Raw genomic sequence first — 14,343 nt, 5'->3', positions numbered from 1 at the left:
AAATGAGGGCGTAAAATATTCGTCGCATAATTTGTGCGACCGGTGTCTCTCTCAAAATCTCTACCATATCACGAGACAAATGACCTATCCGCGTTTTAGAGAGGCGAGAAGACACCCGGTATCGTTGCTCCGCTCTACCGCCAAGCAAGTTTTAACTGCGGCTATAAATAACGGGCGCAATTAAAGGGCCGACCCCGGCAAAGAGTGTAGCGAAACGATGGAAATGATGTCGTGTCGTGGGCTAATAGCGTAATGCGTGCATGTCGAGTCGAGCCGAGCCGAGTCGCACTGGCTGGTACGAAACTCACCGGGCGCGCGCTTTTAACGGCCGAACTTGTAACCGCGCGTGTACACGGTGATAACTTCCGCCATCCTGCGTTCTCCGCGAGTGCAGTATTCGAGGATCAGCCGCGCCGACCCGCTTCACCTATCGATCGACGTTCGTTTTTTATTTTAATTAATTGATCTTCGCGGCAGCATATGCAGCGAGAGAAAAGCCGCGTTCATTAACTACATGCTTTTTTCTCACTCGTGACTCCGAAATGAGAAGGGCTTTTCGTAAACACGAATTTCGAAGAAAACTTTTCCTTTTTCTTATTAGGCGATTAAAAATAAACAACGACTTTTTACGAATTAATTTCGATAAGTTTGCGAATGAATGGACAAGTTATCTTTGGTATAATTTTAAGAGAATTATGTATTCTAATGTTTTCTAGGAAATTATATTGATAATATATGATTATTCGAAACGTGATAGATCTAATTTATCAACTATCAAGTATATTTTGATCGCTGTATATATTGATTAAGAAAATAAGAAACATAATTGTCAGATATATTAAGAAACACGCGGATTAAATATTACTATGTAGTATTTTGCGAGATTTATCGGACTAATGTAAATTCCATCATGAAATTATCGCTTTCGAATACAATTGAATATCGAAATATGCCCGGTCAAGCCCACGTGCAACATTAATTACTCGATCTGCAAGATCATAAATAAATTGATGAATTAACAATTTGGCATCTCTTGTGATTAACGGTCTGCGGTTATAAAATTAATAGGTATATAGTAGTCATATAGGTCATATTGTCAGCAATTTTCATAGCCTATCAATTATTCTTGACATTGAATACAATTATTATTTTATTACTATTTAATAATATAAAATAATTTGTTACGTGTCACATAATAATAAACCAGTTTAATAAATTAAATTTTGCTTAAAATTTAATTTAAAATGCGAGGTTTCTTTTTATAAGTACCATAATTATAACAAATTTCCATGCATACGTAAATTTGCAGCATTTTTCGTCACTTGTAGATAATAATTAGAATATTTTAATTTATTATATTCATGTACTTAAGCGGTTAATTATCTCACTTTTAAATTAAATAAAGGATTATTTTCCTCATATTCAATATAAATTCTGTTAGAAGTACAACGATAATATAAATTATCATTACGATATAATTTATTATATATTTTGTGAGATGAACCAAATTGTATGAGTTACATAATAGCGATGCATTCATAATAAATTATCGCATATGTTTACGATTAACATATCAGATTTTGATATATCTGTAATTAACGAACGGGATTGTAATATATGCAAAAACTGAATATAAAAAATAAAAGGAAATTTAATTTGGAAATTAATTATCAAGTTATTTGTACATAAAAGTATTTCAATTTTTTTCGGACATTCTCATAATTCTTTTAATATTCGGAATTTTTTCACTTTATTTTTTCAACGAAATATTCAAGTTAATCATAATTTTTAATAATTTTAAATTTTTAATATCGCCTCGTTTGTGTAACATTAAGTTTGAAATTGTACATCTATCAAGATATGTTGGAAATAAAGATAGGGATTTCATGATTTATGCATAATTTATGAAATTTAATTCAACCATTTCTTCTAAATCGTTTAACGTATGAAAACTGTTAGCATTCAGGCATTTTCGCTGAGAAAAAAGCTTCAATTTCGCCATAAAATGAGAAAATTTTACGGAAAATGATTGAAACTGTGTAATACTGAAAATTATATATAGCTAAACACAGAATCAAATAAATAAATTAATCTTTTTGCTATCTACAGCTCTATCTCTAGCCAATTTTAAATAAATATAAATACTACAAGATTTCTATTCTAGCATCGAAAATAATTATTAAATTTGTCTGATTATATATGTTCAATTAAGGATCATAAAGAGTAAAACAAAGTCCAATTAAATTTGTATCAAGGAAAAATCTCCCTCAAAAATTAATAAAGAACCTTCTCCGACATACCGTGTATAATATATAAATTATCGCTGAGTAAGATTATTAATACAAACGCGCGCTTGTGAAAATACTTGAAAAATCCGCGTGCGACGGGACGACGTCCGTCGTGACGTCGCGACGCTGTCGGCGACGAAACGTCATGGACAATGCTCGTTTTATTACGAAGTTCGGCGACGGAGAAACGGCCGATTATTATTCGCCTCGCGTTGTCATATTCCATTAGCGTCGCTGCCTGTTACAGACTCCGCTCCGGCTTCGCTCGCTCTCGCCCTCGCTCTCGCTCGCGCGCTCGCGACATTCCCGCTCGTTCATCGCCGAGCGGTTAGTTCGAGGAACAATTCACAACGCGATATAGGAATCACCCTTCAACCGCGTGCTGGAGATGACATCGATACTCGACTTCCTCTCTCTCCTGTTTCCATATTTCTCTCTCTCTCTCTCTCTCTTTCTCTCTTTCCCTCCCTTTCTCTCTTTCTCTCTCTCGCTTTCTCTATGTGTCACTGTACACTTTCTCTCTCTTTCCCTCTTACACGCGCTACTGCATCCGCGTATACCCGCGTATCGACTAAACTTCGCGGCGACGCCGACGCCCGCAACGATTAGCTGCGTCGCGGTGGCGAATGTCGGGAGTTTCGTTCCGCCGCGCTGCATTTAACCCCTTGACGCTCGGATTTTCCCTTCCGCCACGCGGAGAAGTAAATTACCAATAAATCAATTTTCGCGTTTCGATACAGGAAAATCAGATCGAGAAAAACAATCGCGAGTGCAATTGCTGCCTGTTTGATGTCTGCGGTGCTCGATAACGAGCAGCCTCTCGTTGCGTTATAAACAGACAGTCAAATCGACACTTTGCTCCTTTGTATAGGAGGAAATGCTTGAGTTCTTTTTTTTAATTCACAAGCATGGCTCTTAGATATAAGATAATTATTTTTATTTCTAAAGAGTTAAAAAAGCAGAGTCAATTATTTCAAAAATAATCAATGCAAATAGCTTTATTATGTTATTCACGAAATCGAATATCGACACGCTTTAACTTCGCTTTGAGCAATCAAATATTATCTTATATGGTGCCTCCGAGAGATACTCTCATTTCCTTTTTTTTGAGTAAAGCATCCCCTCAAAATATAACAAACATCTATCAAATCATCAATTTTTGAACGGTCTCATGAAATGCTCAGGGACCGACGTGTAAACAATTTGCGCAAGTAGCCGCGATAATGGAGGAGCAGAAGGATGAAGGGGGAATGAGGATAAGGTACAGGAACAAGGGAGGGGGTGTTTGGTTAGCTCACACAAAGGACGAAGCGCACCGCTGCGCACACAACGGAATCAGCCCGCTACTCTAACAAGGAACATCCACAAACCACCCCTCGTGAGGGGGATTGGAATGGCGAAGGAGTGGTGGTACGGGTTGCTACAGGACCTCAACCTCAGGTTTGCAGAACGCCCGGAAGTTAGCGACACGGATACGAACAAACGTCTTGCAGGAGCACGATGGAAAATGCTTTTGATATAAAGTGATTTGTAACGGAAAAGGTAGCAATGCGTTTCCGTGAAATCTCATGATTATTTTAACTTTATTCAAATTGCACGTTTTAACTTTAATAAAATTGAAAATATTCCGAGAGGTGGGCCGTATACACGTTTTTTCTCTTTGCAGAAATTTAATTTATTATTCACCTCTCTTTCTCTCTTTCTGTATTAATATTAATATCTTAATACCTATTTTTTTAATTAAATGAAATTAATAATAAAATACACTTATAACTTTTTTCCTCTTTTTAGTAAAATCCTTGATACAGTATTAATTTTTCCGAACAATCTCGTCTCTTTTCTTGTTGTCTATTCAATCTGCACTTTTTCTGCTTCTTCCATTCCACCGTAAAGATAGAAGAACAGTTCCATCAAATTGGACCTGTTCCTTCTCCTTTATATTAGTTTTTCTTTGCTTTATCGCTTTTCCTGCTTTCTCTATTCTTTTTTTTCTTTTTCTTTTTTTTACATTTTCTCTATCACCCCTCTTGACACTTCCTTCCTTATCGGTTCTGCCGTTCCATCTTCCTGCCTCCAGCAAGTACCATTATCTCCGCTCTCCGACATGTTATTTTTTCTTCAATTTTTGTTTCGATATCCTTGATTTCGCAAACGTACAGCATATCACCGTTTTGAAAGGATATCGCGGATATGCATGCGATTCTTGACAATTTATCATGCGATTGTGTAATCAACCATAATTTATTTTAATTATTATTTTAATTCTCTCTCGCGCGTGAGACAATTCCTCTCATTGCGTTTGTCATACTATATAATTATTATAACTCCGTACAGGCGAACTCCGCGTTCGCAGATTATGATCTACGTATTTTATCACGCCGCCAACATTCGAAGAAATAGACATACGTAATGGCGTGAGTCGCCATAGAATAGCGTACGGATCAATATCGCTGCACACCTGTTGCATGACTTTTGAATCGCTCTGTATGATGAATACGGCGGTCCCCCATCTCAGTTACCGACGAAACCGAGAAGAATGAGAAATCCTTGTCGCTTGATCGCCCGCCGACGACGCGGCGCATTCATTATCAATCTCGCTACGGGCCGGCTCAAAGGCAGTAAAATTAATAACTGTTTGCGGAAACGCTGAGCGGAAACTTCGCGCTTCGTCGCCGTCTTCGTTTTATTAATCCGCGTAAGCCGTCAGGAGACTGCGAGGCGGTGCAGCGCAACGATGAAAGCGCATTTTGCGCTTGTATTATATACCAAGCGTGTTTGCGAATCGATTTTCACCATCCGCGTCATTTGGCGCTCAATTATTCCTTATACGATTCGTTTATTTTGCAAATTATATAAGCGTCGATGTATATTCGCGAAAACGATAAATTTTAACCAGATAGAAACGAATACGATGTACATATCCATTCTGATGAAATTTGCAAAATTTTGTATTATTTCCTGTTAACGTTTTTGTAAAAATGTAAATTTAAACTAGATTCCTGTTTCTTCTTGATTATGAAATAATAAATTCCAGTAATTATTGTCTCAATATTTAAAGATTAATATATTTGTTTAATATAAAAAATGAATATATCTGTTTAATATAATGTATATACAGTTTCTAAGATTTATTATTAGGAATTAAATCGAGAAAAGCTATAGAAGAAATATAGATGCATATGTATATACTTTATTACTCTAATTTCTTACTTAATAAAATGTCTTAATGAAAAAACTGATATTTTTCAAATATATTAATTGTTAATATAATATAATTAAACATTTGATATTTTTTATATTTTATATTTTCATGTCTTCTTTATTATTTCTAATATATTTAATACATATGTTGTTTACAGATGTAAACATGGTGGCCGAGCCAAAGCCTCACCAAACTGGACGCAAGCGGCAGAATGTCTCCAAAACTGGCAATGACTGGTAATTTATAAATTTTTAGATTTTATGTGTTTCATACAAATGTCTTTCGAATGAAATTTCATGTCTGATGAGATGATGCAAATGCGTCTTTAATAAAGATGCGACTAATCCCGCCTGTCTCTTCATTCATTACTTAATTCTTCATCGTGTAAGATTATATTTCTCTGCAAGAAGTTTTGATCCAGCGTTGATCCAATAAATTTATTATGTGTGTATGGCATTATATATATCTGGCGTTCTACGAAGCTTTTTCACCTATTTGTACAAATTTATCAACAATCTACTCTAAGTAGATCCTGGTGTTCTTTGGCACGTAGTTGCATCATCTCATCTTATCTGCTCGATTTTTCCCAGCGCGGCGCGTATAAATCTTCGAGTGAGTGGAGTCTCATTCAAAGAACCGCTTTATCCTAGCTTTAAGGTGCCGACGAACCCTAAACTCGATGTATAAACCCGAAAGCGCCGAGAACGTATTTTACGCGCGAAACGTGACCGCGAATTCACGAGCGGTCGCAATATTTGCGAAGGCTAACTTGCATGAGACACATGCGCGGAATAAAAAACCTTAATTGCGTTGGATTGCACGCATAAAAGGACGCTTGTGTCTTAATGAAAAAAATCTGACGTTCTGGAACGACGAAGTAATAATCTATATGGATTGAGGGAAGTGTCAAATTGTGTTAAGCTAATTATTTACATAATAATTCAGAAAATACTTGAAAATACTTGAACCATCATACAGACAAATAAATAATTTGGAAGATATCTTAATATCAGCAAAATAGAGATACTATTATTGATCATAGATTTTTAAAATAGGTTTTTATTTCTACTATACATTATAAAGGATCATGCATTTTATAAATTGAAAAATGTCATCCTTCGCATATTAGAATTTTTCTTCATGTGTTTAACTGATCGTTAAAATATTTTAGAATCACGATAAAAGCATTTTTCAGTTTTGATTAAAAATTTAATTGCAGTTATGTTTGCAGTAATCTGGTTCAGTGCTCGAAACAGGAAGTTATTCGTTGCGAGAAAAAAGAAATGTCAGAGACATTTTGCAACAGCTGATGCATTATCCACGACAGATAGCGTCGTGGCACAAACGTCGATACGAAACGTCTTTCACGAACTAAATCGTGTCTCTTCCCTTTTCTCCTTTTACCAGCTCTTCGTTCTCTTGTTTCTCTTTGTCGCTTCTTTTTAACGAGAAAGAAACAAAGAGGATTTGACGATTTTCCGAGTATGTCACTTTAATCAATGCCAATTTTTGATCGTCCTCAATTCGTGCACTTTTGATGTTGAATTTTAAAGATAATAATAACAGGACATTTTGATAAAAAAATAATACGAAGCAAAATTAAAATTTTAATTCATAATGAAAATAAAATTGTCTTTATTTCTTATTAATTACAAATTAATCTAAAAGCACATTAATTCTCTAAAAAAAAATAGTATTCAATAAAATTTATAATTAAAAAAATGTACTCTAATTTTTAAAGAATGTATTAAGAACGAAAAGACACTTAACAACAGATATGATAAACTAAAACAATGGAATTAGCACATAAACAACCAAAATATTCAATTATCTTGAAATTAATTTTCGAGCAAACTTTGGATGTAACTAAACCTGAAACAATTTCACAGATTAGCTAACTTTGTTTTACACAGTAAACGGTACGTAAGCATATACTTACGTAGAACAAAGGTGAATAGCTTGATTTTAATTGTACATATAGTTTCACTTAAAATTAGTCGAGGTATAATACACAATAATAATTCTTTTTTTATATTTAATTTTTAAATTTTGTTTTAGATTGTATAGTTATATAGTTAGTAGAAAAATATATTTTAAAAAATAGAGAATGTATAATATATACATATGTACGTACATCTATATAACTAACATTTTATATTATTTTTAAAGAAAGAATTTAAATTATCTCCTCTAAAAATTTTATTATAATAAATAGAAGAATATTATGTATAAACTAAAATTGAGGCTATACGTACTCGTAAAAAGAATTGATCCATCAAAGTTCAAGAAATTGAGTGGAATACTTTCATGAATGAAACATAACGACAACTACTAGGACATGTGGTCTAACATCAAGATGGCTTCTTTTAAAAAAATATACAACCTGAAAGATTTTGTGATTATGTGATTTTGTTATCAGCTTAGGTTAACGTCTAAAATACAAAAAAATAATCAATTGCTATTTATATTTAAGCGAGAAATACTAGTAAATATTAAACAGGTATATATATGTATATTATAGATACAAGTTCTTATCGGAAATATATTTCTTATCAGAAATATTTCTTGTAGTAAAAATTTTTGCGAAAATTTTTTAATGGAGTAAAACATGTGAAATTGTGTACATATACATTCATGCATTCGAAGATGAACTGCCATTCACGATCGAATCAAATTTTGAAACGTAAAGTCTCATACGCACAGAATGCGACAGAAAAACACATCTTACGTGAGAACGTGTAATATCTACACGTGGGATTTCTGGATCCTTCGCTTGTCATCCTTTTAATGTAGCTGTCAATCCTGCGCCTCTCGTCCTGACCGGAAATTCAACCTGTGCACAAGATTCGGCTTCACCTAAAAATATCATGTGACAAAAATCATTTTTAATGAAGAGAAAAGATTACATTGAGTTTTAGACTTCATTTTAATTACTTCTTTTAATTATTTTTATTGTACAAGACAATTCGTTTCTTTTCTCTTCCAAAATAGTACAAGTAGAAAAATAAATTTTTTTCTGATAAATATATATAAAAATTTTAGCATACTCTGTATGTATAAAAGCAGTGAAATATTTATGATTGATTTTTATAGTAATGTTAAAGCGGAATAGAATGAATCCTAAATGAACCACGCTATACAGAAGTAAAGTGACTCGCAAAACCAGAAAATACGTATTATATACGTATATCAATTACGTATATGTGAATCGACATGTTAAAAGCACTGAATTAAAGAGACGATTGAAATAACATTCAAAATTGCATGCTATCCAAGAACGAAAATATCAATTTACTTCTAACAAACAAGTCATTTAATTCTACGCCATCACAATTTTCATATTTATTGATCATTTAATTTAGAATATTATTATGAATTTTCGCTATTTTAACTGTTGATAAAAATTCATATTTTAAATTCTTGCATCCACATTTTCTATATGATTGTAAAAAAATTATTCAAAATAGAATTATTTTAAAATAATATTTACGATCATTTTCACAAAATAATATTTTAGAATAATCGATCATAGACATTGTATACCTTTCATATTTTAAAAATATACATATGACTGCTATGTATGTTTAATAATTTAATTTTTCATCTCAATTTATGCAAAAATATTACTCGGTAAATTAATTCATTTCCTGAGTAAGATAATATTCGACGAGCTAAGTCAGTTTCGTTTAGCGTGGCTCATTGATAATGCCCCAGCATCTTTATATTCATTTATTTTTGTTTATTAAGTTAATTTAATTATGAATTCGCTTGGACGCGTTTATTTAAACGAAGACGTGTGTGTGAATAAACGCACGTGTGTATAACATCGATGTCGATAATCCGCCGGGTCGGCAAAGCCGCGAAAAATATTCCACCGGCGTTTCCGGGATTCGCGCGAGGTATTCGGGACAATTTCAGGATATCCGCGGGATTCCCGGCTATCCCTGCACCTTCCCGGGGCTCCCGGCGTACGTGTTACGGAAGCAAACAGGTCGCTTAACAAGCCGGAAGAACAATAAAAATGCGTCACCTCATTAACCGCTCCCAATTAGTCGCGGGACAGTGTCGCACAGCGCTTAATGCGACGTATACCGGGTGTCTCACGGTTGGGGCGGTATTATAAACGTGAGTTGTAATCCCTCTTTTCCTTTATCCTTTACTATCATTATTATAATAATTAATTATGGGACTAATAATTTAATATTGCGCACTGCATAAATTAATTTTTTTCAATTATATTTTAATAAAAGGTGCGCGATGTCAATAAGAATATATATTAAGAAGTAAATATTGTTTTTTTTTCCATATACTCTGTATACATACATTATATATATTAAAATTAGAATAAATTGTGGATTATCTCCATAAATTTATATTATTAAATTCTCTCGTAGAGGAAAAAAGATGTAATTTGGATAAATGACTTAGTAAGATATAATAATAATTTAAAATTCTACAAAAATCAAATACATACATATATGTTAAGAAGAAAATGAAAAATCAAATAAAAATTCAACAAATTAAATAGAATAGGAATATATTATTTTGTAAAATGCACAAATTTTGTATTTTATGATTCGAAACATTTGCTGAGAGCCTTAAGCGAGATCTTTGAAACGGGCAGAAAAGCCAAATCCGACCTCGTCGAGACGGAAATCGCAGTGAAACGCGAATATCGCAGTTACGAGAATTACGCGTGAATTGTACGGCTCGGTTTCGAGTGCGCTTCAGCACGCCATTCAAGCAGGATCGTCCGTTCATTGTCCGTCCGTTAATCCTCTTCCCGCCCCCATCGAGATCACGTGATTGCAGATTTTTAGCGAATCATGCGGCAGGCGTTAAAGTTTTAACAATCCATATTTTTTTTTCATTTTTACTAATTTAGTTGGTTATTTCTGCTTATCCTGTATGCGTGATATGCATAAAGCATTTTTTTCCCAAACTTTTTGTTTTTGTTTATTTCTTTATTAAATTTTTAACCTGAAATTATAAACTTTTTAATATTTTAAAACTGATTTTTCTCTATGCTTTAGCAGATGTTTAAAAATAAACTATTGTTTATTTAATAACTTTGAAAAATTAAACAATTGATATTTAAATAATTGAGCCACAGATTTTTTTAAATATTTGTTAAAAAAAATATGAAATAGAAAAATAAATTTTTCTTGTTTGCTTTTTATTGTTGTTTGTTATTAAATTTGTTTCATCTATTTTGTAATTTTTAACTGCACGTAATTCAAAAGCTTTTTAATGCTTTCTAATTTAATTTTAATTTTGATCTATATGTTATAACATTAATATTAATGATAACATTAACAAATACTTTCGGTCATAATAAACACTATTAATCAGATTATATAAATAAATATGTAACACATCAAGTGCTATGCCGAAAAATTCAGATAAAGAAGTAACATTATTTTTGCAGATGAAAATACAGCCTTAACATGTCCTTTTCCTCTCTCTTTCATCTCCTTCGTACGTTCATTTCCTGCAGTTTGTGTAAATTAGGTTTGCTCGTTGCAGCAGGGTGCATAGTAACGTAGTCCATTTTGTAGAGCGAGACTTCCTCTTGCGGCTCGAAATAGTTTCGTGTGTTTCTCAGACGAATAACTGGAATAATTATTTACAAATTAAACGTGCGTGCAATTTATGTTATTTAAAGTATTTCGTTTTATTACACTTTATTTAATATTAATAAAATTTTTTGTTGTGTCTTTTTTTTATAATTTCAAAAATATTAACGCTTAGCGAAACTCATTATAACAGTTTTGAATTTAACATTTAATCTTTTTAAATTTTAAGTGCTCAAAGATTATATTTTAGAATTATTCATAGATTATATTTTATAAAATAGCTTAATTAAAAGATTAAATATTGTTGTCTTTTCATTTTTATAATATTATACTTAAATGTTAACTAACGAGACTGTTAAAAATAACAAATTTAAAAAATCTTAGAAGTAGATCTTTTTTAATTTCCATTCTGTATTATTGCGTACTTAAATATCGAATTAAATTACTCGATTTTTAAATTTAAAAATATATAATAGTTTATGCTGACAATTTAAAAATTTAAAATGTGAAAGATATACATAAGGTCCAAAATTTCAGCGAAAAATACAGAATACTTGATCGTTTGATTAATAGAATGAACTAAGAGAAAAGGTAAGTGGACGACTTTTGAAGTGGCCTGTAGACGTCGACTTGCCCTCGCCAACCCCTTTAACGCCGGACATAAATATTAATAAGCGAGCGGTGAAATTCACGCTTATCGCGCTACCGTGAAGATTTACATGAGATAACACGACTTTCCTTTTGCGGCATGCGCGCAGGTGTGTCATCGTGTAGGTGTATGCGTGTATGCATGTATGTGTTTCTAGCTTCAGAAAACATGTCAACATTTACATACAAGGCCGGATAAGCGAGTCACGGGGATCGTTTTGCAGCTACGCCGACTTCTATCGGGCTTGATATCTGCCGAGCTTTATTACGCCACCCTCGGAGAATAAATGATGAAGACAGACGAGGAGTTGGGGGTTATACTAAATGGTGCTGTGGGAGTGACATGGTTGGCAGTGGGCAATATTTTCGCAAACCAATATGATTTTTAGAAACAATGTTAGCGTCTTTAGCACTGATTTTACCGTAAAGATGTAGATATTATCTTTATATAGTTATTATTAGTTTCTTGTATTTTCTAATTTTTGGAGTTTTGTGTCTTTGGAGATCTTTACATTAAATTTTAATTCTTTGATTTCATAGACGTCAGATTTATAACATACCAAATCCTTCGATCCTGAAATCTTTAGATTTTTTAAACTTTACGAGCTTACGAACTCGAAAACTGTTGCTCCCTAAAGCCCAACGTATTTGAATTTTTGAATGATTGAATTTTTAGAAATGGAATGCTTTAAAATTCATACTTTTCCATTTTTGATCTTTGATTTTGAAACATTGCATGTTATATAAAAAAGAATTATTTGATTTTTAAATTTTTAAAATATGATTGACTTTCTGAATTTCAAAGCAGATAGAAATATAAGGTAACACATATAGTTTCATAGACACATGTGATATCAAGAACTGAAAGACTAAAATTTTAAGAATTCAAAAGAAAATCTTTTTAAAAGAAATTATTGACAAACTATAATTTAGAAAAATTTGATTATGGAATATATTAAATAAATTATTCTGTTAATAATTTATAAAATGATTTTTTTGTACATTTATGCATGTATATATAATCACAGCGTTTATTCAAAATAGTCCGATATTTCCTAACATTATCTATCAATAGACGCTCCATCAAGAACCAGCTGATAATCTCGGTAGGCGAACGCGGTTGAATTTTCGTTCCAACGGAAGTGGCACAATTAAGGGAGTTTTGTCTCGGGGGGGTGGCCAGAGCCAAGTTCCGGAGTACCATTAGGTATATTAATGTGCTTCCCTAGTTCGGGTCGTTCCGGGGCCAGGCGCATTATACTCGCACCGCGCTCGTTTACAGCCGATGCAATCGGCCAAACAACACCGGTTATTGCCAAGATTAAATGTAATTCAAAAAATTTGATTCTAGTAATACTCTCTTACAACGTGTGACCCGCGTTTCTAGTGATTCGTAGCTTTTTGCAGTCATACAACTTCCATTTCATTTGAAATCGATTAATATTAGTATCTCCTTGCTTTATATTCTTAGATTTCTAAACATATATTCGCGTTTATACATATATATATATATAAGTTTTATAGATATAAGTTTTATACATATATAAATTTATACAAGTTTTTAAAATTATCAAATACTGAAATTTTCAATACTTCTTTTTTTTTAGACGCGAATTTTAAAACCTGGCTTTTATTTCTTTGGAATGTTATCCTTGGAATTCTTGTTCTCGGAGGAATGGGCTGTCATATTTAAATGTTAGTATTATGCAAGAATTTTTTATCTACGTATTATGCAGAGTTATTATGACATAAATTCCTCAAAGGGAAAACGTTAATATAATAACATAAAATGCATTCATGAATTTAGTATAATATCTATTATAGTACAATATCTAGTACATCGTTGTTAAAATATGAAAAAGTTCGCATGTGACTTATTTTTATATCGGTTTTAATATTACGTTTTTCTTTTGTTATTATCAAAGAAAAGTTTTTAGCTTTATATTCTTTAACAATCTAAAAAGTTTCTCTAATTATTCTCTATGTAGACTTAAAAAGTTTCTCAATAAATATACTTTAATAGATAATTAAAACATACAAATGTAATTACTAAAATCTTTTCTCTCTCTTTTTCTTCATTCATTACATGTTCTAAAAAATTTCTAATGTCTTATAAAAAATTTAAATACATTTAATAGATTTTTAAAAATTACATTTTTTTAGAAGCAATTTAAAAGCAATTTTTTTTATACGCTACCTTTAGTGTGGAAAGAATTGATGTTGAGGTCGAGTCGAATCGATTGGGGACGCGAGGAAGAGTTCTTATTATTCTACGTCCGCGGAATATAAATCTGCATAGGAACACGTTCTCGCATGCGTGTGCGTGTCGACACTCGAAAATTATACTTGCAAACGCCGTAGGAGCGTAATTAACGTCGCTGGCACGCACCATTATCCTGCCGAGGTATCCGAGTATCCTGCTAGTATTATTGCGCGTTTTAAAAATTGTCGTTGAGTTTATTAAGCACAGGATGATATTTTTTTTAAACAGTTGGATGATATTCTTTTCACTTTGACCTTTAGTCACTTTTAAATAAATAAACTAATAAAGCTTTCTTTATATACCATTTCCTCATGTACATATTTTTAATCATTAAAATCAATTGCACTCATTTAAATGAAAATTAAT

General features: G+C 32.4%; 1 protein-coding gene across 4 annotated transcripts in view; it reads left to right on the top strand.

Annotated features, from left to right (window-relative positions):
- The window catches only part of LOC105252289, a 167,898-nt gene that overhangs the window by 122,754 nt on the left and 30,801 nt on the right, over positions 1 to 14,343 (top strand). For all 4 annotated transcript variants that reach the window (XM_025414086.1, XM_025414087.1, XM_025414085.1 and 1 more), the window contains one exon: positions 5,648 to 5,726. In XM_025414086.1, the coding sequence (XP_025269871.1) occupies positions 5,648 to 5,726 (79 nt within the window). The remainder of the gene's footprint in view (positions 1 to 5,647; positions 5,727 to 14,343) is intronic.

The sequence above is a fragment of the Camponotus floridanus genome, unplaced genomic scaffold, assembly GCF_003227725.1.
Source record: "Camponotus floridanus strain SB8 unplaced genomic scaffold, Cflo_v7.5 scaffold76, whole genome shotgun sequence".
In the NCBI taxonomy this organism is placed as follows: domain Eukaryota; kingdom Metazoa; phylum Arthropoda; class Insecta; order Hymenoptera; family Formicidae; genus Camponotus; species Camponotus floridanus.
The sequence above is the reverse complement of the archived record's forward strand: the minus strand, read 5'-3'. Positions and strand labels throughout refer to the sequence as shown.